This window comes from Amaranthus tricolor, chromosome 1 (genome assembly GCF_026212465.1).
Source record: "Amaranthus tricolor cultivar Red isolate AtriRed21 chromosome 1, ASM2621246v1, whole genome shotgun sequence".
Lineage (NCBI taxonomy): Eukaryota > Viridiplantae > Streptophyta > Magnoliopsida > Caryophyllales > Amaranthaceae > Amaranthus > Amaranthus tricolor.
In genome coordinates this window covers 15755102-15782677 of record NC_080047.1, presented here as the reverse complement: position 1 = coordinate 15782677, position 27576 = coordinate 15755102, and the positions used below count along the sequence as shown (strand labels likewise).

At 31.9% G+C, this 27576-nt stretch overlaps 2 protein-coding genes across 7 annotated transcripts; both read right to left on the bottom strand.

Moving 5' to 3' along the window:
* Window positions 1-5: 5 nt before the first annotated feature.
* LOC130805747 (diacylglycerol kinase 5) lies at window positions 6-14217 on the bottom strand. 6 transcript variants are annotated; one of them, XM_057670533.1, is made up of 15 exons: window positions 13827-14152; window positions 12797-12969; window positions 10369-10629; window positions 9797-10009; window positions 9580-9702; window positions 9256-9384; window positions 8958-9043; window positions 6705-6828; window positions 5099-5147; window positions 4316-4398; window positions 2985-3052; window positions 2771-2848; window positions 1650-1737; window positions 1407-1523; window positions 6-640 (listed from the first exon to the last, which is right to left on the bottom strand). In XM_057670533.1, the coding sequence occupies exons 2-15, from the start codon at window positions 12842-12844 to the stop codon at window positions 317-319; spliced, it is 1791 nt and encodes a 596-aa protein (XP_057526516.1). In that variant the 5' UTR covers window positions 12845-12969; window positions 13827-14152; the 3' UTR covers window positions 6-316. The 6 variants fall into 6 exon arrangements, with proteins under 6 accessions (XP_057526516.1, XP_057526518.1, XP_057526524.1 ...); XM_057670535.1 differs by having other exon boundaries at window positions 10504-10629; XM_057670541.1 differs by lacking the exon at window positions 10369-10629 and having other exon boundaries at window positions 13827-14150.
* Window positions 14218-17936: 3719 nt separating this feature from the next.
* Window positions 17937-23013, bottom strand: LOC130805741 (cytochrome b6-f complex iron-sulfur subunit, chloroplastic-like). Its single transcript, XM_057670529.1, has 5 exons — window positions 22652-23013; window positions 22316-22566; window positions 20018-20135; window positions 19291-19473; window positions 17937-18284 (listed from the first exon to the last, which is right to left on the bottom strand). The coding sequence occupies exons 1-5, from the start codon at window positions 22688-22690 to the stop codon at window positions 18183-18185; spliced, it is 693 nt and encodes a 230-aa protein (XP_057526512.1). The 5' UTR covers window positions 22691-23013; the 3' UTR covers window positions 17937-18182.
* Window positions 23014-27576: the final 4563 nt, after the last annotated feature.

The window sequence follows — 27576 nt, the reverse complement described above, 5'->3', positions numbered from 1 at the left end:
AACTATTTCAATAAAACAAATAAATAAAGAAATCATGAAATTCACTATTCACGTCAGAAGTATAGCAGAAATCTAGTTTACAAGAAAGAATCTACTTTGTACTCTTTGACTTTAAATTTACTTCCACAAATCACACTAATACCAAAGTTAGTTGTGCAAAACAATCATGCCTTCAAACATGTGATTATACTTCTATTTATATAACAATCTATTGACAAATAATTTACATGTAATCATCAATTTGTATAGTTGCATCCTGACGGTTTGCTCAATTGTCACAATATGTAGCTCAAACTGAAGGTGGGATAGAAATAGCTTAACTCAGATGTGATATGTCAACTCCATCTGGGATTCTGAATGTCTCGGCAGCACCAAATTTGCTCCACTCTTCACCTTCTACAGTTGTAGAATCATCGTCATTATCTTCTTCCTCATATCCGCCCATATTAGAAGAGGGATCGCGCATACTTCTTGAACGGCAGCCCTCAGTTGCAAGCATGTTTACTTGACCGTGGTGTGAGATTTCGACCATAACAGTATCATCATCAACTGGTAGAGGCTGTTTCCATGGTTCCCCATCTATCCTCATAAAGGTATGATCCGTAGCACCTTTGTGAAACTCGAAACGGATTCGGTTTGCCTGAAATGGTAAGAATAATAGTACTACGATGAACAAACACAAAATCTAAGACTGTCCACTGAATCACAATGCTAAGTCCAACTATATAGGGTTCTCACTTAAATTTTAAGATCAGAAGCAAAATCCTGAACAAACATTAATCTCAGACTTGCCAATGTAATTAATGAGATTAACATAAGATGCTCACAAAGTTATACTAGAAGCACGAAGCATCATTTTAAGATTTTATCTTCTAAAATTTGGCTTTGGCTAAGACAAGGCAATCCAACTTTTGTACTTGGACAAATCTTAAAAGAAAAGACAGTACAAACAAATAAAGTACTCCTATTAATTATTAAATTAATAACCTAAGAAAGCAATTAGAGATCAAAGTTCGTCTTATAAAAAGGATGATGCAACAAGTTTGTTTCGTAAAATTTGCTCATCTCCCAACCTTGAATATAATAGAATCTTCCCTGAGGCATTGGTAACATTTTATTAAATAAGCTTCTATCATTTGTAAATATCAATATTCCATCTTTGATTTGAAATGAAAAACTTGACAAATACAAAACTCTTAGTCATGTCTATACACAGGCCATAGGGACACATTAGCCAACCGCACACTTAGATTGAAACATGCCAAGCCAAAAACTGCAGAGTACAGTACTTGGAAGACGAAGAAAGAGTAAATGGGAATATTTTTATATTGCAGTTATCATATTTTATTCAAACAACCATTGAATACTCATTAAATATTTATATCAGGCAATAAGAAATGATTTACCTGTGCAAGACGAGTCCCATGGCCATTCGGAGCTAGGAGAACAAGCCCATGCCAAGCATCTCTAAAACCAACAACTTCTATAAGGCCATCATCTACAAATGGAGGAGTCAAATGTCTCTGCAAATCAGGGTTCCACCATATTCATTAATTTCCTTGAGAACTCATGTGCGGGAGATTCCCATAGAAGCATTACAGCAACACAATAAAAATACAAGATAAAATTTAAAGCATGTATCAACTAACTTCTCGTAATTTGTTCTTGTTTGGGGTACCCCAAGGATTTAATCCACCAGAAAAGCTTGGCAAGTTAAGGCATACTATTGACCTGATACTGTAAATCCAAAAACGAAAAAAAAAAGATAAAACATTAGTAGCCTAGCAAGCTATTTGCAAAAACTAAACTAAACCATTATTATGCCAATATGACAATGATGATGATAATGCATAATTGTTTTGATGTCCAATGCAATGATGATATTGATAATATAGAGTAAAACAATATCTTAATTTCATCAATCACTTCCAAGCCTGTTGTATTCAAAGAAAGTTTTAATGAAAACTGTTTTCCCACTTCTTTATGTTTTGTAGAAGATAAACAACTCTTCTCCTTCCCAAATCAATATTTTACGGGGTTGATAACACCTTTTCTTATGAAAATGGTTTTCTTCAAGGATGAAAAACAGTTTCCTTTTATAAGGATGGGAAACCACATTTTCCAGCTTATCCATCCTTGCCTCTCCGTTTCCACGTTTTTTTCAACTTTTCATGAATAAAACCAACAAAAGAAAAAGTAGTCTATAGTCTGTATTTTCCCACAAAACTTTTTTACCTGGAAATGCATTTTAAACTTAAAATGTTTTCCGTCAAATACAATATTCTTCATCCTCATTAACTGCAGTTACATTATCACATGAACCAAAAGCCCCAATGACTCACAAACCAGAGTAAAAGCAATTTTAAATGTAGGCTCTATTTTCGAAACAACCTCAAGATGAGAGCCACTTAACAGCAACGATATAATTGAATGTCGTACTCTAATTTGGAAGATGGTTGCTTATTGATTTCTCAATCAACAAAGGCAATAGAGATAAATCTAAAAGAGACACTCTTTTATTCCACTATATCCAATTTATAAAGCGAATCAAACACCTTAGTGAATAAACCAGCAAGCTTTGAATCACAATAGGAACTGTCACATAAAGATTTGTCACTAGCTTCCCTCTGTTCAATCATGCTGTGTCATCAAAGAGATACCAGTTTCCTGCAGAGCTAAGAGGTAACTACTTGTGTAACAGATACAATGCCTGCATTTATCACTCAGGTACGTCTTATCATGACTTTGCTTTATTAGAATATCATTTTACCTGTGAGGAATAGGAAGTTCTTCCCATTGACCACCAGGTTTCTTCATGATCTTCACTTTAGCTAGCTGTGCAATATTCCTAATCAAAAGAAGAGAAAAATACTCGAGTTACTAGAAGCTAAAATAGTAAAATAATCATGCTAAAAGTTCAAATTAACAGACATCACATACAATAATACCATTATTTGGCCTCACAAGGGAATGAATATACTCACTTGTCAGCAGGATGGAATAAGGAAGCAAAAAACCAGCCTTGTGAGCACCCAAGTTTAGCATATGTACTCTGCAATTTAAAGTACAAGGAATTCAATTGAAGGGGAAAACAAAGTAAATTTACCAAACATAATAAATTAGAATTTTAACAATAAAATAAAATAATTTTGGTTTTAATTAAACTAATAATATCAGTTTTCAATTACCAAGAAACTAGGGCTTCTACTCTGCTATAGCTATCAAAATTATCTAGTGGCACTATCAAATTAAATCTCAATGCAAGTAAAATACAACTAGTGCAACAATATAGATGTGAAAACAAGTATTCATAAATCATGTACATTTTTTTATATATATGTGAAGTTGTAGATGATTCTTGTTATCAAGGAAGAACAAAAACAATCATTTTGTTATCACAAGGGTAAAGTTGCCTATATTCGACCCCTTGAATTCTGCCAAGGTGGGAGCCATTTGATCGCATTGGCCAAATGGACTCATAAACATATTCAAGAATCATCTAGTATTTCAACCTATGTTTCTTGGACTGTTCATTCTACCTCAAATACCCGTATCAGTACCTAGACACTTAGAAATTAGTAAGACACTTTGACACTTTATTTGGACTCAAAAAAATGTTTTTCTATAAATTAATCGAGCCTGACTTGGACAAGTACCCGTGTTGGATTTGAGTTCTCAAATTTGAGTAACATAGGTTAATAAAAAATTTAGACTAAAATGCACAATTGCTTCTAGATTCCCGTAAGATTAATCCACAATGATTTCTCAAGGACATTAAGATAGAAATATAGGGTTCAAATGTTCATTCTATTTATTAGGGACATGCGCATTATTTAGGGTGGATTGGTTTGAGAAAAAGCAGCCAGAATTTCAACAAAAGAAGGGTAAAAAAAGAAATCAGAATATTCAAATTCTCAATATAGGACGTAATCGCTTATGCATTCATGACACTGCAACAATATAAGACATGCTAAACTTATTATAATAGGAAAAACTTTGTATTCTAAACATAATCAGGATTCTTATAGCACTCTTAGTTCTTGGCTTCTTGCAGTTCATGAGATTTATAATGGTCATTGTTACGTAAGAAATGCTGTAAAAGATATATCATGGGTGCAGACGTGCAAATATAATTACACAATAGTTATTTTAGCATCATGGCCTACTACCCACCTTAATGAACCCAAAAAATTGATAGCAATTAAGACTAACACTGAAAAAGACCAGATTCCCCTTAAGAAAAAGTTCAATGTTAAATGCAAAAGTAAAATTATCCAATACGTGTATAACACCAAAATGATAAAAGACTACTAACCTGATTGACTAGCTGGTTTTTGAACTTTTCAGGATGTAACTTCCGTTCAGAATGAAATGCATAAGATACTTGAGCATCCATCCCTACAGATTCAATAAAATCAAAATAAGATTAGATGATTATATATTGAAAAATTCACTAACCAATATGTGTTAGAAGATGACTAAAGGTAGGAGAAAACCCAAAGGCATGTACCAAACGAATATGCTTAAGAAATTAATCAATAAGTACTAGCAGAAAGAAGACCAACACACATAAACAAGAATATCATAGCAAGTTTACTTCAAAAGAAAAAAAAATATATATATCATAGCAAGTACTATTGACATCTAACGACACGAAAAAGCCAGCAATAATTTGGCTATCAATTCTTTCAACCTACTCAATTAGGTCATTACAATAAGATGACATCACAAGGTTATATTTTTGTAGTATACAATCCACATCGCAAAAAGGTTAACTTTTTATACAAAAGGTTAACGGGAAATGGGAGAATAAGACTTTCATTGTGTATTCTAAGTATTAGAAAAGACACAAGAAACTTGGTGAAAAAAAAAGTAAAGAACCAACAAAAATTTACATAATTGAGGGTAAAACGAATCCGACTTTTTTACATTTTAAAGGCAGTAAAAATTTCCTCATACACCTCAGCATCAAACTACCAACCATTTCGTCATTTACAAAAGTGAATTGATGTTGATAAAACCCTAAAAAGTACTTTGAAAAAATCTCAAATAACAATTGCAATTAGTTAAGAGAGAGAAAGGCCATCATATATCATACCCATACTGAAGTAGTTCCAGAATCCACCACGGAATGTAACGTAGCCTTCCTATAAAAGTAAACAGATAATTACACGATAGTTATTACATATAAAGCTACTTCATCAATGCAAAGTGCAAATATGATGCGGTTGTCATACCTTTTGAATATTGACCGAAACTATGATCTATCCTTTATACCAGCCTAAAACGTGTTTTTGTACACATTATCATTTACACCTTTATGGTTCGGATTTATCGATTCGAAAGATTTAAAAACCTTTATGAGTGAGTCGATACGATGTGATGTAGCCCGATTTTTGAACTATACATCAATGTCACCATGACTACTTATTGCTTAGTGTTTTTCTAATAGATCTTAATACTCTAACATACATAGAGAAAGCATGAATCTAAAACACAATAATCATATGTCTCCTTCCTGGTTCTCTGAACATGCTTGATTAAGCTCTTTTGAAAATCAAAGATGCGAAAATAGTCTATCATTTACAGTGACTTTGATCAGTAACAAATTATACTTATAAAGTGTATATAAGTTCCACTTCCTAATGTATTCACATGCAAGCTTCTTCTTTCTCAAATAAATAACATGCAATGCATATAGTGGCAATTAGAAGACTTTTCCATGATAAATTTAGGTCCATCTTACAAATCAAATGCAACTTCGCCACTTACTAACCCTAAAGATCTAAAAATGTTACCGGATAAAACAATATGCAATGCAATATGTGAAGCACAACAAAAAATGTAGTTGAAAGGAGAGGTAATTAACCTCACTCAAGGATCACAAATTACGGTTTAAGTGTAGGTTTGTGTTGTGTCAAGTATAAGAACCAAATATGCAAGAGTATGATGAATGACAATAATAAAGTAATAATCAAGACAAAGATTTAAGATGGTTCACCAATCTTGGGCTACATCCACCATCTAGCCTAGGATTATATTAATGTGTTTAAAGGAGAGAATATAAACTTGAAGGAATTACAATGGAGTATAGTGTAAGGGACGAGAGGAGCTAATTAGGGAGTATTTTGAGTAAGTAAGGTAGCTCTAATGTGAGACTTTGGTTGCTTCTTAATAGCCTAGTATACAAGTGTATTTATAGAGGGAATAATGCATTAAAGTGGGGCATAGAATAGGGCAGCAAATAGAGAAGTCAGCAAGCTGCCATAACATCACGCACAGGCAGCAATTGCTTCTGTTTCTAGTCTTTCCTTTTCCATGTATTCCCACGGTCTCCAAGGTCTCTTACACTTGCACTTAGGACTGATTTTTGCACACTTAGTCTTCACATGTCAAAGATACACCATCAATAGTACATGGTTTATTGATTCCCATACAAACCAAATCACAAACATGTGATATGTCCTCTTCTAACATTCTCTAACTAAAATAATTAAGACTCTTAATCATTGTCCTAATTACTTGGTGAACATAAGTCACCTATAACCACAACAATAGTAATTCTTACCCTCAAAATTGCTTGATAATAATACTTAACAGCATTAAATTTTGATAGCATGCACATAAAACATGAAATGTAGAGCAATAATCATTGTATTCTAATTGAGATTAAAAATACTGCAGTTGGAGAGAGATAATTGTACCATGTTCGAAGAATCTGTTGAGGATACACGATGAAAAGCATGTAGTGAATGTGGCAACTCAAGTGGTGCAATGGGATCACAATTTCCATTAGTTGGGTTCTTCATCCTCATCAGGATATGCCAGCTAATAGTAAAAAAAAAAAGAAAATTAAAAATATCATAAATATTACTATTTGTACTATAAATTGTTTGGAGAGAAAAGGAAAGAGGACTTGTCAACAATGAGTTAAGTAGATAACATGAAGAAAAAGATAAAAGTTCAAAAAGTATATTTATTAAGACAATATAATCGTTTCACATTAATAGAGAAGTGTGGATGACAACAATTTAAACCAATAGTTCATTAGAATGATGGTGATGTCGGTGATATATGTAGTAGAGGATTCTTTATTAAAATGTTATCCAGATGAATCCATTGGTTTACTGAGAAGTATGATATAAGTCGCGAAATCTTTGTAAGTAGAACATCATTTTACTTCATTACTAAATTTGTGATATGGACATATTAAAAAATCTCAAAGGATCACTAAAGGACACATCTAAAAGAAAGAAGACATTCTTGAAGTGAATGAACCGATCTAATGGGAAAATAAGTTCTAAGGAATATGGGTAAAAGGGTAAAAAAAACTAAGAAACTATTGATAAAGCCCCATCAATACCTCCCTAGATTATCCATTCTAGCAACCATATTGGTAAAAGTGGATACATTATTTGATAGATTTTTCTAAAATAATAAAACGCATAAGCTATACTATGAAGTTATGGAAAGAGTGATAGAGATATATATAAGGAGAATTACTTCCATATCAGAGAATCAATTTTGATTTATGCTAAGGGAAATCTACAATGGAAGCAATTCCTATTATGATACAAATGATGGAGTAGTATAGTCCCAGAATAAGAGACTTGCACATGATTTTTATTGACTTGGAAAAAGCCTATGACAAGGTACCAAGAGAAGTACTTTGGTGGGCAATAACAAAGAAGGGCATTCCCTAGAAATACATTAATATATTGCAAGATATGTATCAACAAACAAAAACAAATATTAGGACATGTGGAAGAGCATAAGAGGATTTTCCAACCATAAATATCCTTCAATAATGCTCGACTTTAAACCCCTTTCTTTCCGGAATGGTCCTAAATGAGATATCTCAATCCATATAATAAATGTGCCTTGATGCATGTTGTTTGCTGATGACACTGTTTTGGTATGAGACCAAGGAGGGGATAAATGCAACGTCATAACGATGGAGCAAAGAGTCGGATTCACGAGGTTCATATTAAATCATAGCAAGACAGAGTATTTGAAGTGTAGTTTTAGCACAAATGAGATAATGAAATGCACTATAGAGCTAGAAGAGAAAAAAAATCTCTTCAAATGGATGCTTCATATACCTTCGATCCATGTTTTAGAGTAGTGGAGACATTTAACAAGAAGTAACCCATAAAATTAAGTGTGGGTGGCAAAAATAGAAAGCAGTCATACCTTATGCTTTGGATATGATCATAGTAGAAAAATGAGATTAGGGTGAATGCAAATGGTTCAATAAATAAGTGGGCATACCTTATGGGATATAAATCAAAACGAAAATATAAGAAAGGATTTAAGAGTTCCAAATATGAGCAAAAGATGAAAAAAATCATTTAAGAGGGTTTAAGCATGTGCAGAGACGGGATATTAGCGAACCGATAAGGAAGATAGAAAGTTGGAGCTCATGAGACTTAAAAAGAAGGCGACAAAGACTAAAGATGAGTTGGAAGAGAGGAGTGGAAAAAGATAAGAAGTATCTAGACTTACAAATTAAGATGGTAGAAAATGGAATGAATGGAAGAGAAGAATCCATGTGGACGATAATTGGAAATGATATATTGGTTTATGTAGCCGATCCCAATCTTTTGGGATTAAGGCTTAGATATCTTCTTATGCATGCAACTCCTAACCACGACATTTTCTTCCATATTGATGCATCAGGATGTTATTAACCCCATACATTTTGAGTTGACATCAATATCAAAGAATATTTACTAAATGTGAGTTTAGTAGTGAATAGAGAAGCAGAATTATGAAAGAATGCTAGGATAAATATACAAAGGCATTTTTTGATGAACTAGTGGAGGGATGTCCAAATTGAAGGGAAAGAGGAAACACATAATAGTTGATTTGAGTCGTATACAACTAAAAGTCCAAAACAACAACTAAAATAGTAAAATAGCAATGTCAGCTATATCAAAATAAAACAGAACCATTACTTGTCTATTTTCATTTCTTTTGCCTTCAAGACTTGATACAAGAATGACTTCACAGATTGTTGATCTGTCCCTGGGTTCTTCTTACCCTACAAGTCAAACAGTATGTTAAGTCTTACCATATAGGACTTTCTATTGGTGTTTCAAAATAAATAAATATGAAAAAATAGAAACACCACCAAAACCTTAATTCAAATGATGGAAAATGCAGTTTAAAAGAAAAGCGCAGCATGTTTTATAATTTACAAAACACTGTTTGTACAAAATGGAACAGTTATGAAGTAAAGAACATATTCTTTACCCAACCAAATGCAAAAGGGAGGTTGTTTCCTGTGCCAAGAGGTACAGTAGCAATAGGAGGAGGATGAGACAGCTTCAAGTCACAAACAACCCCAAGAATCCATCCAGCTGTACCATCACCACCAGCCACCTAATGAGCAACCAAACATTAGTAAACTGTTAAAGTGTCACTGTCACTCGGCGTATCCTAGAAAATGGCAAGTTTTCGATTTTTACAAAAAGCCTTAATTTGGAAATCTTGTGGTCGGCTTCAATTGTTGTAAAATGATCAGAAATGAAAATTCCAAGTGACATAGATGAGAGATCATCAAAACAAAAGACTCACGATTAGTCTGAGTTTCTCCTGGATCTTCAAAGCCAAATTATTTTCCTTTTGTTTAAGCATTTCCAAATTGAGATACAATGTACTTAGAAACTTATCAGGAGCTTGTTCCAATAAATCGACAACCTATATATATTTTGAGGGGATAAGAATCTGCTGACTACTTAGAAGTTACTGATTAAAATTATTTATATTAAAATATTGTTTGCAAAGGAGGCACCTGATTTTTATTAAGCAGTGAACGATATGTTTCAAGGAGATTTCCACCAAGTTGTCCACCACTTTTTGAGTTAACAAAGACAATTACAGGACACTCAGGAACATCCGCATAATCCTCTTCCTCCGAATCCGGATTTAATATAAAATCCGGGATCCAAAACTCCTTTAATTGTCCATTTGGATCTAATGTCGGATCCCCCATAGTATGACTCAGCTGCACAATTTTCAAACTCGTCAATTGAGTATCACAATCAAAAATCAAGACAAAATAAAGCACATGAAAATTTCAAAAGCAATAAATACAGCTCCAACATTGACGATCATTTCCTATAGAAAAACGCAGAATTAAGAAAAATTATGATGCAATTGCGAGAATGTTACCAAACCACCAATGCAAAAGCAATTTATGAAGGATTTAGAAAGTTTCAAATTACGACCCATAATCAATAAAAATTCGAATCAGATACCGGCGATAAAGCTAGAGAAGATCTAGCTTCGCCAATCGCCACCATGGATATGAAGTTTGAGGAAGAGAAGGAGGCGGAGAGAGAAAAAGAAGAAAGAGAGAACTACCTGAAAGAAGAGAGAGAGAAACGAGGTGTAAGGGGGAGATAGATATAAAGGGAGATAGAATATGTTCTTATGAATGAGAATAAGATGATCAAGAGATGTGAGCGAGGAGGAGAGACAAAGAGAAAGTAGGCACACCCAATAACAGCCTCCTCCGCGCTTTTTGTGTTTTTGGTTTGGCGTTGGCGTTGGCGTTGGCGTTGGCGTTGACTCTCCTATTTGTAATTTGCATGTGTCACTCCAATGGCAATAATTGAGATTCAGCTGAATTGTTCCCAAACATGAAATAATGAATATACCGTAGTGTACTAGTGCTCTGATATTAATATAATAAATATCCAAACTTTTTACCTCGCGGTCATATTAGTTGCAACATTAGAATATATAACACTATTTATTTACCACTCTTAGTTTCTGATTAATTTTTAATCTATAAGTTAAAACATAGTCAAGTGAGATTTTGTTTGATTCATCTTATTGCAGAGATTATTAATATTAAATTTATATAATTTTTTATTATACATAATTAGAGATATTAAGAATTAAATTAGTGTATTGAATTGCGTGAAAAAGAAAATGTTACAAGTATTTTGGAACGGAAGAAGTATTAAAGAATTAAAGATGATTAATGACTATTTAGATTATTGGAAGCAATTATTTATGAGATGAATAAAAGTCAAATTAAAAAAATTATTAATGTAGAAAAATAAAAAAAATATTGTTATTATCAGTTATAAAGTGATAAAGAGGAAGAAATAAAATACACTAATTTCTTATTAAGACCCTTTCACTGTAAGATAATGCTTATTCTAGTGGGATAAAGAAGAATATTTCACTCCTTTCCCGAATAAGTTTGATCATTTTTCTTTTACTTTATCTTTTTTAAACCGTTATATTTTTATTCTTTTATTTCTTCTTTCAGATTCATATCTACTTACCTTTATTTGTATAATTTAAATTTTATTTTTCTCTAAATATTTCCTTTTAATACAAGAATGTCTCGTAGCAAATTTAAGATTTTAAATATGGGGTTATTAGACAAAAGCAAAATCATGACAAATTTCACTAAAGATATTCAATATTTTTCAAGATTTTTAATCTATAACTTATGGTGAACCATGAGCACTCACATACCACTTAAAGAACCAGCCAATGATTCTATAAACGTTTGGAGTCAGGACTTTTTGTTCTGGCTTTCAAATGAAATCAGACTAGGGATGAATTTGCACTAAGTTGTCAACTGCCATCTCTTTTATTTTGTAATTTTCAGTTTAACATGTTCCACTGATTTTGACAATAGATCTCACTCTCATTCTTTTTATTCATTTACAAACTTAATTATATACTTTTTCTCCTCTTGACTTCATATATTTATATCCAATACTTTTTTTTTTTGTCTCTTTCAACTCAATTTCCATTTCTATTAAATTTTATCAATTTTGCAGTAGTCTTGAATAGTGCCAAAACTAATAAGTTATGGTGAAGTATGAAATAGGAATAGGATAGAACCAAATAACAGAAACCACATGGAAAGTGCTGGGCTATTTCTTCGATCATATTATCATAATGTTTGAAAATGAAAGTAATATGTCCAATAAAATGTAGTGACCGTTACTCTTTTATATTTCCGTTTGAAATGCTTAAACTGATGCTTCCCAGGTCCCGTTTATTTTTCTTCCACTCATTTTGCTAGATTGTAGAAATAAAATCAGAAGATCAAGGAAGCAACTTTTTACATGAATATTTATATTCTTTCACTATGTCTATAGGATTACAAATCAAATAGTGTAATTATTATAGTATGTGTTTACTAATTTTTTTAGAATGTATAATTAAGAATGTAAAAAATAGTATATAAACACTTTTTCACTAAAGGATTCGGAATTGAAAAGTTAGCAATTAATCAGATTGTATAGTAAATTATTTGATTAAAGTTATATTTTAATTGGGTGTTTGGTAATAAGAGAAAATAGATAAGGTGAAAACATTTGTTTAATATCCTTATAATTGAAATTTTGAATTTTATCTCAGTTGAAACATATACCATTTTTTAGGTATAATCTTATAATTAATTCTCACTAATCTCTCCCCCAGCCCTCTTCTTATTTCAGTGTACTTGAAAAAAAAAATTCCTATAATCATATCTTTTATAATTATAGATAAAAAAAACCTAAATTTATTTTTGCTTCCTTTTTACGTTGTTTAGAACCAATATGTTTAGATGACGCCTCATACTAAACTTCTCATAATTAAAAAAATAAGTTGAATAATTCAAGTTCAAACAAAAAGAAATTCAATACTAACACCCCTAAATATAAACTACTTCTACTATCCATCAATTTCATGAGTAAAAGATATTTTATGGAAAGAACTAAGCAAAAAGATTAGTATTTGTATTTGTAAGAGGTAATAAAGAGTCGAGAAGACGTACTTTATGCTTTCTAAAAAAGTGCTTAACGGATTCTCTTGATCCGCGCATCTGATGATTGCAAAAATTATATACGTTCGTTATTGTTGCTTATATAATTGATTATATTCCTGTTCCTTCGATAAGGGTTGCAATTGCAAGTGGATGCTTTTAATTACTTTTCTCTTCAACCCAACCTATTCATCCATATCCAATGATGTAAAGTTACCTTAGCTTTTTACATACAAGCTTTGCATCAAAATGTTCTATCATCAAGCATTAGGTTCATATAGTCCATATTATTTCAAATAAGTATTATAATATAGGGATTTTACGCTTAATTATAATATTAATAAATAATTAATAATTAATAATTAATAAGTGCTCAGGCTTTTTTTTAGTTTGCATCATATGGTGCATAGAGACAAAATAGAGTAATATTTGGTGGCTACTACTCCCTTTTATTTTCATTTAATTTTACATTTTACACAATTTTCAAAGCATATGTTCGACGGTTAATATTTATAAATGTATTTTATAATAAATTAAAAAATTATATAATAAAAATAATATACAACAAAGCAAATCAGAAAAAATATAACATTAATACATTAACTTTTAAATATCATTGAAAATTATGTAGAAATTTAAAAATGAAAAGACCGGCACAAATTAAAAATTAGGGTGAAATGGTGAGAGTATATACTTGGTACTAAATTTCTAACCAATAACTTAGGTATGAATGTGTGATAAAGTATAACATAATTTTAATTTATCTTTCAACTTATAATATTAAAGCTTTTATATGCAAAAATCAAAAATCAATGCTCAACTTTATAATTAGGTATTCAAGAACAGAAAATGCCAGATTCTTCATCCAACAACAAGAAATCATCGTTTTCTTTAGAATCTGATCGAGATATGACAAACAATAAAAATTTAATCAAGTACAAGTATTAACTTATCTGATTAAATTTAAAATGCTCAACAAAAATGGAAATTCCAGTTCGAAGCTAGATTAACAGAGAGAGAGCCGGATAATTGTAAGAAATACCTGATCTGATTGATGTAGGATGTAGTGCGATTTTGATCGCATCGGCTGGAATACAATTCTTGATCTATGGAATTCTGCTGGATTAATATCTCTGTGATTCTTTTGCGTTTGAATTTCAAATCAGACTTTAATATCAATTAATAATAGTGTAGCAGCAGCAGTAGTTTAACAATGGCGGCTTTTAGAATTCTCATCCAATCCATAAAAGAGTTTTTTTTGGAATATCAAGGGTCAACAATGTGAAAGTATATACTTGTATGATTTGAGTTCAATAAACTAAATGTAAAAGTTAGGTATCCTTTTCCTTCCCCGCGTTTTGATCCTTGTTCTGCTTGGTGGCTAAGAGAGCAGGAAAAACCAACTAATCACAATATGTTAATGCATAGTGGGCCACCCATTCCTCCTAGCTATTTTTATGAAAGATTATTGTTATAGTATAAGATATTCTCTGTGGTAAGACGACATCAATATGTTATTCACTTTATTTTATTTGTTTTTTTCGTTGATTTCAATGTAATTTAAAAAGTCAAATAATTTTAATTGCGGGATTTAAAAAATTCTAAAAGATGATATTTAGAAAATATATATTGAAACGAATGTATCAAGATCTACATGGATATATTTTTTCATATAAATCAATGAGAAATCATAGGCAAAGTTTGGCACTAAAGTTTGTAAATTCAATTTGAGAAAAACATATGAAAACGGAGGAAGTAATAATTTGTATTATTAGAATATTTAATTCATGTATAATGCATGTCTTACGGTGAGACCGTCTCCTTTAAGACCTTGATTATCATAGTTTGACCATAGTTGTATGAGGGGATACTTAGAGGTTCATATAGTGTGCCCACCCATTACCTAAAGGCCAAAAACTATAAATAGATGCATAATTAATTTTTTTTTAAAAATTATCAATCTAAATTTTTTTTTATGATTATCAAAATACTTTTGATTAAACTATCAAAATAATTTTGATTAAACTATGAAAATCAAATTTAAAGTGGATTGATTTTCTCTCATACACCATTGATTTCTAATAGGCAACTAGCTATTGAAAGTAAAATTTGGGGCATGATATTTAAAATACAAAACACTTGACCAAGGTCTTGAAGAAGACTTGTCAATTTTGAATCAATTAGCCCGACATTGAATCTCAAGATTAGCGGGTGATAATTCTAATAATTTTACCAACCCAAATTCTTGTGAGGAACGATTTTAATTGGATTGGTTTACTATATATTTTTTAAAATATTATAAGTAAGCATTAAAAGACTAAAAGTGATGTAAGTAGACATTAAAAATACGGTAAATAAGTATTAGAATAGTGTAAGTAAGCATTAAAAATATAATAAGTAGACATTAATCTTTAATGGGCTGAACTTGAAATTCGTCTCTCAAACTTCCAATTAATTAAAGTGATCGTAATACAATTTATATAGAAAAATAACTTTTTTAATGTTTTTTTTATTTTATGATAAGAAAAAAATGTACCCGTTCGCTAAATCGATCTATATCGAAAAATGGCTTGATCATATCATGTCATGTTAAAGTTCTATATCACTTCCAAAAAAATGTTAAAAGTTTTTTTTTAAATTTTTTTTATCTTATAAGTTATAATATCAAATTTGAAATGAAATTTTCAGTTTATCGCAGATCCCATTCATTTTTATCGCAGATTCCATTCACTTTTATTGCAGATCCCAATGTAAACTTAAAAATTAAATAATTTTAATTGTGATTTTTTAAAAATTCTAAAAACTTAATATTTAGAAAGTATATATATATATATATATATATATATATATATATATATATATATATATATATATATATATATATATATATATATATATATATATATATATATATATATATATATATATATATATATATATATATATATATATATATATATATATATATATATATATTAAGATGAATCTACCAAGATAGCACATGAATATGCTTCTTCATATAGATCGATGAGAAACCACAGTCAAAGATTGACACTAAAATTCGTAAATTCTATTTGAGAAAAACATATGAAAACTGAGAGAGTAATTAGTTTGAATAAGTAAATACTTGAATCACCAAAAATCCATACAATAAGACAATCAACTATTAACAAACCCTAATCCCTAATTTTTTAGAAACGTATCATATTATTAACGATTAAAGAAAACCATAATCCCTAATTGAATTATTAACAAATCCTAATCCTAGGTACACTTTCGTCTTTTTCAAAATTTTGCCGACAGTTGATGGAGACAGGAGATGCAAAGACATAATTTTTTGTTGACAGATTAATATGATTGATTCTAACTCTTTTGGAGAGCCTTTTCGACAATGAAGATAGTGAAGACCAGACTTCATAATAAATTGGGCGATAATTTCTTGCTGATAGTTTAGTAATATACATTGAAAGACAAATAGCAAAGACTAGGGATAGGGGTAGTTGAAGGCGCCATATTCGTGTTTTAGATTACTGATGTCTTCTTAGATCACCTTTTGGTATTTCTGCCATCTTGCTTCTCTCGTTTCCTTTATTATTCGTTTTTTTGTAGTTGGTTCTACTTATTTTTTATTTATAGGCTCTGTATTTATCTTTTCCGTGTAGTTACGTCTCTTTATCGTTCTCGAGCCAGGGGACTCTTTTGGCTGCGCTCTCCTTTATGGGTATGAGTTGCCGCCGTCCTTCCCTCCCCAGACCCTGCCCATAGTTTTGTTATGAGCGGAATACACTGCATAGGATGATGATGATAAATTACACTGAAATTATAAATGAGTGCTAAAAGAAGGTCAAGTTTTACTTTGATCCAAAATTTACATTATGATTTATAGTTGTATTGATTGACTATACTTCACTTGAATTCAAAAATTTTTTTTAACCCCCTAAATTTAATTAAGTTTCACCGCTCACAGGTGTTCTCTTCTTTTTTTTTTTGAATTCTTTGTTGGTGGGCTGTAATTCAGCGGTTGCTATGGAGGCAATGATGATTTTGAGCCTCCTCTTTTCATTAATGGACTTGTTCACCATGTTGAAATTCGAACCATTGAGTAAACACAAAATTTTTAGGATTTGCATTTGATTTGGTCGTTTTGTCGATATGGCCAAATTTGTGTTGATCTTGGGTAATTGAATTGATTAAAATTTGGATTAAATTTTGGTTATTTGAACCAAATGTTTGTCGTTTAACCTTTTAGATTAAATTTCGAAAGAATAGCTTGCCGATCTTCTTAAATTTTATTTTGGTAGATGATGATCACCGGAAAAGTGGATTTTACCCGTCATCGGTAAATACCATTGGCTTTGAGTATTTTGGGTTTTAATAGTTGGTTTTTGGAGTATTAATATTCTTTTTGGGTTATAATCACCTTATATACAAGAGCTAGTGAATTAATTTTGGATATACAATAACTACTAATATGACTAAGATATAGGAGAATAAAAGAATGATTTAATTAACGTGATGTTAGCCTAAATTAAGTGCTTGTAAGGCATTTACTAACTTGTAACAACCAAGACTTATTGTTCTATGCTTGCTCGAGCACCAAAATTCTGCACCTGAAACTTATGGTACTCGTGTGAACACGAATGATACTCACTAAGCACAATTGTGCAACCCATTCTTCAGCCATTTTGTGAACTTAATTTCATCATGGACCAAACAATCCTCTCCGCAGTAACGAATCTAGAAAAACAAAGTGATGTCAAAAGTTTCGAATTAAATTATCCACTTATGCGGTTTGAATCTTGCCCACTTTGAAAGATAAGATGCTTATAAAGTGATCTAGAAAAATCTCTTTAATATTACATAATTTTATTTTAAATATAAGTGATGTCAATTGATCTCAGTGACATCACCCTGCATCCGATCCTGCTTCTCCAAGGCTATCATTAACACATATTAAGTAGTTTGAACGACTTGAAGGAGGATAAGCCTGAAGGCCGTCCTCCCTTAATTCTCCAAGCTTTCCTTCATCGATTCGAACATAAGTTTTTATTTTCATATCACTTCCGATTTCCACCATTGATGAATTCGAGTTTTTGTTTGCGCCTCCGTAAACAAAAACAATACCATTCATTTTCACACTTTCAAGTTCTCATAATCAGTTTAATTGTAAGATGCAAATATATAGATGATAGAAATAAGTGTTACTCCAAAGTATTACAATTGAGACCATGTGAATAGATATAGTAAAGTTACAAGCAAGCATGTACCTTCATGAAACGAGGAAATGAATCTACCGGGATAAAAATTCCAATATTAGTGTCCCTGGTGACTCAACATTTTACAATACCTACTCTAGTGTAATGAATACAGTGCAGCAACTGATAGTTATGGCCTAGTTTTAAGACCACCATGGCTCATCACCAGTTCTGAAATCTGTTTCGGTCCATGGCACGAAAACCACCTTTCCATCATCTATATCACAGTGTGCCAATGCCAATGACTGTAACACCAACACAGTAGATTGTACGTCAGTAAGATTAAGATATATTGCAATCAATTTCGATCACTAATCTTACGAATTCAGTCGTCTTTGTCTGCTAACTATCAAATAACAAGTAACGATATAATAATTCGAAGAAATCAAAGCCGTAGATAAAAAATTTGAGATAAGAGAAGTCCGAACATCAGCTCTGAAAATAGGTGCTCCATAAAACTTATCTCTCGTTATTGACTAAGGCGTCCAATGACCGAAGAAGAGTGAAGTCACTTGACAAAATTACATTACTATCAAAAGTAACTTCATGGACACTGATTGATAAACATTTCATGAAGTTTTTGTTAAAGTATATAACATTATCTGGGGCCTTAATCATTAGTTACGCTTTTGGTTGAGTTGGTTTCTTGACATGATATCAGTTTTTTGACATTTTTGTCTTTTTGCACATAATTGCAATCTGCCAGTCAGCACTACAACATTCCATTACCCCAATGCCGTCAAGTGGCTCCAAAGTCTCGCCTAGGGTAAGGTTTGAAGGTTTGGATGCAAATCACAGTTGTTAGTAACAACAATGAGACTCTTTCTGATTGAACCTTCGATGGCAAAGATAGAGAAGCTTTTTTCTAAAAAAAGTTCTACAACTACAAAAATGATTGTTACTCAAAAAGGGACAAAACTGGTGGTTTTAGTCACAAAAAACTGTCATGGACTGGCTTGGACATAAGATGAAATTACTAAAGATTGAACAGAAAATATATATGAATATATCGATTTGTATGTAAAATGTAATCAAAGGACAATCACGAAAAATAGTATACAAGCATTCGAGAGGCTTGTTATGACTAATTTCCTTCCCTTTCCCTCTATAATTATCTCTATATTTTATTTATTACTAATTCATATATTACCCCTTCCTAACCCTTCATGACAAAAATTAAGGTGAATAATTCTCGGATGCAGAACGAAAAAGACGAGCAAGAACAGTGACTACAGAGTACTGATGACTTACAAGAGGTGCAGGTCCTCTAACAACTCTGCCTTGGTTGTTGTATTGTGATCCATGGCATGGACAGATGAATTTGTTCTCAGCAGCATTCCATGGAACCACACATCCAAGATGCGTGCACACAGCATTGATTCCATATGTTGCAAGAGTTCTGTCGCTCTCCACGACTAAGTATGTTGGATCTCCCTGGTGGAACATCATCAAATTATAAGAACAAACTAAACTCTACGTAGATAAATCAGCGTTACGAAGAATAACAAATAAAACAATTCAGTTATATTGTATAAATAACAGATAATATTTGCTTTCTTGTTCAATTAGAAACCAAATTCCAATATTTTGTTTACTGTAACATAATTTGCCAGTTAATTCGCATTTTGAATTCACGATTTGCTCAAAATGACCCTGAAATAGCCCACAACCGACCATAATTCGCTTTTTTTAATCATGTGATAGTGATTCTGTTAGAAGGTAAGCATTCATAGGTGGTAAACAGCAATACCAACAAGACTGAAAGAACCTTCCTGTCTGATATGCTTAGTGCAGTTAAGAATCCTGAAAAGTATAAAATCAGTTCAAAGAAGACAATTGATCCTAGGCTGTTGAAGTACTATCGAACCATTATTTACGTAGTATATGTTAGAGTATATAACAAAACAGTATACTCACTTCTAAGGATTTACGCTTAAACGAAAAATAAAAGGCGGATTTTGAAGGATGGCAGATGTACCTTGAGCCCTTGGGTAAGAGTACGATCATTTGGTCCATGGTTCTTAAGCCATTCAGCAGCGATAACATCATTTCCAAGAGCATCCTTGGCGACGGTGCCACCAGAACCACCTCCTTTACTGTTATTGATTGTTTTACGATAACAACCTCGTATTAGGGCATATAACTCAAAAAGCATCCATCTAATTTAATGAATATCTTGGACCTGATAAATTTGATATTGGGTTTGTACACAACAAGACCCACATGGAGAAGAGTTGACTGCACAAAAACTCGATAACGTTTCATCCTAAAAATAACTAGTAACAAGCACGGGCGAAGCCAGGATTTCGAGTTGGGGGCCAAATTGTCGATATACTAGCAAATTATTTATTATATAAAAACTAGTTAAACTACGAAAATTTTAAAATTATATAAACTGAAATGAACTTGAATTATAGCAAAAAGCATATTTAACAAATAGAGTTGAAGCTTTCCTATAATTGCTCCTTTAAAAAAAACTAAGTGTTTTTGACTTCATATATTTGCCTTCTAAATCTCTAAAAAAAAGCACTATTTAAATTAAGATAGCAAAAATATAATCACACGTACTAAAAAAGTATGAATGTGAAATTATGAAAGATAAATAGTAATGACATTATAGTATTAATTAAATTTATTAGCCTTATTAAAGATAATAGTTTAAATTTGAGTTTGATCCATTAACCTTAGATTACAAATATGTTATTCCAACCATTGACCTATAGTAATTTTTGTTACAATTGTGCACTCTTTAAATTGTATAATATATTAGTGAGGGGACCAAAACCAAAATTACAAAGAACCACATTTTGTAATAAGAAAAGTAGCTCATCAAATTTATATGTTAGTCTGTATCTAATTTTTCGATCACGTTTGGGATGTTTTTCCAACAGGACTCACAAAATATAGTAGAAAACTTAATATCTTGGACTTACAAAACATATAATTTCAAGAACAACCCATACTCAAAAATCTGACTTTAAAATTCTTAAGCCAGTGTCATAACCTCTACCCCTACTTACAAACTATAGATTAAGATTAATATATACAAAAAACAGACAAAAAGCATATCAATACACAATAAAATATAAATAGGAATATTCAATTTGTAACATAACTATCATCAACTCATACACGGTTGGAAAATAACATGGCATCTCACCTCTAAGAAATTGAAAGATGTTAACTAATATATAAATTTGATGGGCTAGTACTCGTAATATTAATTTGTTTTAGCATGAAACCTCATCAAGTTTGTGTATAATTAATTATCCTCTTATACGAATTTTAGTGTATACAAGTCCAATAACAAATTTAACATGTACAACTACAATTAGACTAAACAACATATTGAAGTATAATAACTCATAAGAAACAACAAAAGCTCTAATATTAGGATAGAGTATATGTTCATACAGAAATTCTCGTGAGAGACGGTCTTTTTGAGAGACCATTTCTAATTGGGCCGCCTATTATATACTTTTTATAATATTGTAAATAAGCATTAAGGATGATGTAAGTAGACATTTAAGAAATTAAAACCAACAATTAAGGATACAGTACGTAAGCATTAAGGATACGGTAAGTAAGCATAAACGATAATGTAATGTACGTAGGCATTAAAAATACGGTAAGTAAACAATTAATATTCAATGAGCTGGTTTGAGATACGTCTCTCAAAGAGAAGGTCTCTCAAAGAGCTGTTATTTATATACTCAATCACTTAACCTAATACTCCCTCCGAACCAATTTAGTTGTCCCATTTCCTTATTTGGCAAAGTCTTTTTAGTTGTCCCATTTCTATTTTTGTCAATATTTTTTTACCTAAATATCCTTAGTTCACACAAGTAATTACGAATATACCCCATATACCTTACTTACCCAACTACCCTCCACTACTTACCCTTTACTATTTACCCTTTTTAATGGACCCCACACCATCCTTAATAACCGTATCCAAGCAAATGGGACATCTAAATTGGTTCTGAGGGAGTATATGTTACATGATTATGAATAAACTTCGTACAAAAAACTCACACCTATTTTAATTTCATAACCACAATTCATATATGATTCCGCATCCAAAAATTATAGAAAGATTGCCCAACACCTAAGCTTAATGGGCTAATGTCAATAATCTATTGATTTTAGGGTGAAACCTCGCTTCTCTGCGGTCAATTCTCGTGACAAATTTATCAAGTTTGTTGTTGGGTTGTCGTTTATGAAAAAAAAATTGAAACAAGCATCAATAAAGGAAATGGAAGGTAAAGGAGCTTACCCAGGAGGAACGAAGAAGTAAGTATAAGGAACCAACATGAAACCCGTAGGAAGAGAAATAGCACCCAACAACAAAAGATTCATAAGTTGGCGTTTCCCCATGTCAGGTACCCTGTCATCTGCTGGTATACTTGTAGCTTGACAACTTACCTTCATTCCTCCTACTCTTCCTTTACCCATCATCACATTCACTTTTCCTGATTTCGCCAAAGCCAGTGATGGCGCAAACATTCCACTCTTGCTTGAGCATAGCTGAATCAACAAACAAACAAACAGTAGAAGTTAGAATACGAATTTGGGAAATTGGAGAATTTGGGGGAGAAGAAGAAGTACGTACCTGAGATAAGGTAGGGGGTGAAAGTGTAGAGGAAGCCATGTTTGTTGATTTTTGTTGGAGAAATGAAGAAGATAAATGGAGAAGGTCATTGGTTGATTAATAATTGAAGTAATTTGGGAAATTTGTGAGGTGGGTTTGGATTCTGCCACGATGTGTGGATAAGGTAGTCGATGGTTGGGAGAGAGGGACGAGATAATGCCTTGTTTGATTTCATCGAGCCACACGTTTCCATAATTCATAACTGTTCACAAATATTATTGGCATAAGAGTACAAGTCATGTGTTCGCCATATGCCGTTAGCCGTATGCTTCGATTCATTGACGGATTGGATTCAGTTATACCACTTGGGATGGCAATTCAATTTGAATTTGCCTCTGATTCAACCCAATTCGAGGAACTTAGTGCAATTTGAGTATGAGAAAAAAATTGTATCCAGCTATGAATCCGATTAGTGCAATTCGAGTATGAGAAAAAAATTGTATCCAACTCTGAATCCGATTACATAGTCTGAGTCCGATTTAGAAACAGATCGGAGTTGGACCTCATAAAAATCCGATACTTCAACTCGACTCGGCTCTGGTCCGACTCCGACTCTGACTCGACCTGACACCCAACTCCGAATTGAATATAATTATAATACTCAAAATTTTAAACACAATATTTTTGGTTTCATAATTTAATATTAATAGAGAAATCAGATGAATTATAGGCAAAGTTATTAAAAGCGTAAATTTAACTCAAATCGAAAATAACTCTCTGAATCAAATTGTAGAATTGAATGATTCAAGAATTTTTCAAAAATAAGAATTGGTAATTGCTTATATATACTTTTTAGCCGTTTTTATTGTAAAAAAAATAAACACTTAAAACTCATTTAATATAATAAAAAATTTGTTATTATTTAAAAAAATACATATATACTTCTTATTTGTTTTCTTTTTTCTATTATTTTTATGAACTGACAAACATAAAAAGATATACACTAATCAATAATTTAGTAAAACAAACACACCAAGTAGATGGGGTCACAATGATCCTTGAGTGATCTTGTAATGAGATTATCAAAGCCACATTATATTGTAACATTTTTAAAGCCCCAATAATTATGAACATCAATTCAGTCATTTATAAGTAAGTAACACCAAATGAAATTAAGTTTCAAGTGGGAATCTAGATAAAAACTTAGCTCTAAGGTAGTAATATTATGGTCATATTATGGTCAAGAGTCTCAATATAATCGTTAGAAAGCAAAAATGTAGAAATTAAGGTCCAAGGATATAGCTGATTGGGTGGGCTAAAGTTCAATTTAGCATTTTTGTGGAATATTTTTAGAATCATGTAGAATTGTTAGAATCGCATGATTCTAGTTGCGATTCTACAAAAGGTCATTTTTTTTATTAAGTTGTCATTGAAAAGCTACTATATTAATTTTTTATACTTTTAAATCATTAGTATAATATCAATAAGAATAAAGGTTGATAATGGTCTGAACTCTGTCGGAGGTCCGAGAGTCCAAGTCGGAACAAAGTTGAAGTATGCATAATCTGACTCTGAGTAAAGGTGGACTGAAAAATATAATCCGAGTTTCATCTGAAGCAAAGTCGGAGAGTGGATAATCCGAGTCGAGTTCACCCATTGTCATCCCTATATACCACTCTATTAGTTAGGGGTGTTCGAAATCGTATATCAAATTGAACTGGATCCGAAAATTCGGATATCCGGTTTTTCGAATAGTGAAAATCATGATATGGTTTCGGCCCGAAAAAACTGTATATCCGGTATAATCCGTATTGGATTCAGGATATTCGGTTTTTTTTTTTCTCTTTTTAAACAATTTATGTTTTATTATACATAAATATTTAAACATCACTTCAATTTTTTTCTTTAATCAAGCTTGTTTCTACTAAGAAACATGTTAAATAGAAACATGTTAAATTTGTTTAAAAGGGGAAGGTATTGATTGGAGGTATTCTGCTCCTTATGATTCAAATGTGAGTAAACGGATCCTGCTGCTGATATGCAAAACGAACATAGTTACTTGTTTATGGATGTTTCCCAAAAAGCACCTTCGACGCTCAAGTCGGTAATCGGAATATGAAACGAGTAATGAATTCTAAAGTAGTTGAGAGGATTATGGTTAGAGAAAACTTACATGATTTGGTAATAAATGACGGTATTTATAGTGCAATAACTGATTTGATTTAGGCGTCTATGAAATAGACTACATTTAATAAAGTGATAGGTCGTTTTACTACCAAAAATAATTCCTAATTCACCTAACTAGTATAGTTGGGAAAGTAGGGTCGAACCACTGTGGAAGGACAAATAAAGTCACAATTTGAACCAAGTTCACTATTGCTAACGATCAAATGTTGGATTTTTGTTTATCTAAGTAGAACGCAAAAACAAGAGATGAATAAAATTCAATAATTAAAAACCTAGGGCTAAAAAGATTCACTATGCATCGATCATGATTCATGAACAATAATTGGGATAGGAATGAATATAGGCGAAGGAAGATGTTGCTCTCGCTAACAAATTCGACAATCAAACAATAAAACAAGCTATCGCGATTAAAGCTTAATTGTTCAAAGAAGGAAATCGTTCACTCAAACTCGCAACTCTCGCTTATAGAATTGAGCGAATAAAACTTGCAAATTGGCCAAACATGCAATCAATCTAAAACCCATCAATTGAATCGCCTAGACAAACTAAATTTAAATCCTAAAATCAAACAAGAATCATGACCTTTTGCATAGTTTCACCAAACCCTAGAAATAAAACTACTCACTAAGCATATTAAAACTAACAAGAGATTCAACAATTAAATTCATGGAGAAAATTAGTTTCAAATTTAATGGAGAAACAAACATTCAAAGATAACAATGATAAACAAGAACAAGAGATAAGAATTGAAACTAATACCTTCAATATAATTAAAATTACAATGTCCAAGTGTTGATTAACAATCCTCCATGGCAAGTAATATAAGAAATCCCTTCAATATCAAACCCTCAAAACAGAGAAAAAAACTGTCTTCCAAAAATCCCCTCAAAAGCTATTTATATCCTCCTTAAAAGAGATCGGAGGATATGGGAAGTTACTATCAAAAATAACTGCTGGACCCGGCCGGGTATAGAAAACCCGCTCGGGTGCGAAGCAAAACTAAATCTTCAAGACCAAAAATTTTCTAAGTTCAAGATTAAACCCGGTCGGGTATGTGGAAACCCGCCCGGGTACGCAGCAAAGCAATTTGATCTTCAATGGAAGCCTGGCCGGGTGTCTGGAAACCCACCCGGGTATGAGAGGCTCACCCGGCCGGGTATGTGGAAACCCAGTCGGGTGCGAGTGGCAACTTTTTCTTCCAAATGGCTTCTAAGTGCCAAGTGCAAACCCGGTTGGGTATGTGGAAACCCACCCGGGTATGAGAGGCTCACCCGGCCGGGTATGTGGAAACCCACCCGGGTATGAGACCTGGTCAGCACAAAAATGACCCTTTGAGTAGCTTATGACCTTCCAACTTGCAAATCTCGCTCCAAGAGTCGATTCCTAGCATAATTAGAGCTTTGTACCTACAAAATAAATAGGAAACAAACACTCCAACCAAGCATAAAAACCAATAGAAAATTGAGCAAAATACGCGAGAAATGCTATGAAAATACAATGGGGCATGGTAGAAAATAATATATAAAACACACACATCATAAAGCTTAATTATAAGTTTATTAAGCTGATTGGGGTTATTAAGTAAGTTAATTTAAGTCTTTTTGAGTATCTCATTGATCGCCAATTTAATAGCCAGTGTATTGAAATGATAAGACCTAGATGAGATTCTAAATGAAGCTGACTTTACGCAAGTTATTGTTTTAATAATGATTGATGTGATAAGTTGGAGAGTTACTAAAGATAATGTAGTCCTAATAAAAGTCAAGAGGTGTTTTAAACCTAAACATTGAAGAAGCGACTATGAGTATGCAAATAATTACAATTTGATAGATGAATCGAGATAATGGATTATGTCATAAACGATTATTATACACAATCGTTACTATGCGATAAAGAGTTGTGTTAAGAAGAGTTTTAATTTGATGTTACTAAATCATTGAATCGTAATAAGCATTTGATGAAGAGTTTTGAAATTTGGACGTGTTTTAATACAAACGATTATGTTATAGTTGTTAGTTTTAAGTTTCGCATCTTAGGTCGAAGGGCGATCGAATTCCACTTGTTTGCGAAGAATAATTGTAATGCATAATTTCAAGTGTTGCGTTATTTTGTTGGCTTGTGTCGTTGTACTTTAGTATAATGTTAGGATTATTAATGTAGCAGTCATATGGTTGCGATAACGGTCTTATAGTTAGAGGTAGTATTGTGATGGAAATCTTTTGATGTAGATTGGATATTATGAAATTAGTGTTGGTATCGCAACTTTATCAAATTGTGTGATACATGACTGCTTTGCTATTAATATTGGAAATTGCGGTGATGTAGGTGTGTTCATCGGTTATTTTTCACCTTGCATTTTTTTATGTATACATAAAATGTCATCTTTGTTGATCATCACTATTATTATTACCCTATTAGTACCATTAGTATTGTCGTTATATATGAACATGATGCATTACTTTAACCATATATTAGCTCGTGATCTTAATTGATATAAATTATATACTTTCAACATATCTAGTCGTAGGGTAAATGAATAGCTGAAAAGTGTTGGTGACCTTTGACATTGCCCTTCATGATTCTAAATCATCCTCATATTGACGTAATTAAAAATTTGATATTATGATGGATAAAGGATGTTATTATTGAATAATTACGATATGTGTATTAGTATCATGACTGTGAACGTATAATTATTAACTATAGTAACTTGCTAAAACGTGTTATATATAATTTGATTATATACTTGAAACATGTAT

Bases quoted from the DNA above. Each gene is read 5' to 3' on its own strand.
- LOC130805747 (XM_057670533.1), bottom strand. From the start codon at position 12,844: ATGCGCGGATCAAGAGAATCCGTTAAGCACTTTTTTAGAAAGCATAAA. The intron at 3,053-4,315 runs GTTAGTAGTCTT...TTTAAATTGCAG, and splicing joins AAAACCAGCTAGTCAATCAG to AGTACATATGCTAAACTTGG. The intron at 2,849-2,984 runs GTGAGTATATTC...TCTTTTGATTAG, and splicing joins TTATTCCATCCTGCTGACAA to GAATATTGCACAGCTAGCTA.
- LOC130805741 (XM_057670529.1), bottom strand. From the start codon at position 22,690: ATGGCTTCCTCTACACTTTCACCCCCTACCTTATCTCAG. The intron at 19,474-20,017 runs GTACATCTGCCA...ATGTTCCACCAG, and splicing joins CTCTTACCCAAGGGCTCAAG to GGAGATCCAACATACTTAGT. The intron at 18,285-19,290 runs GTAAGTCATCAG...TTGGTGTTACAG, and splicing joins TTAGAGGACCTGCACCTCTT to TCATTGGCATTGGCACACTG.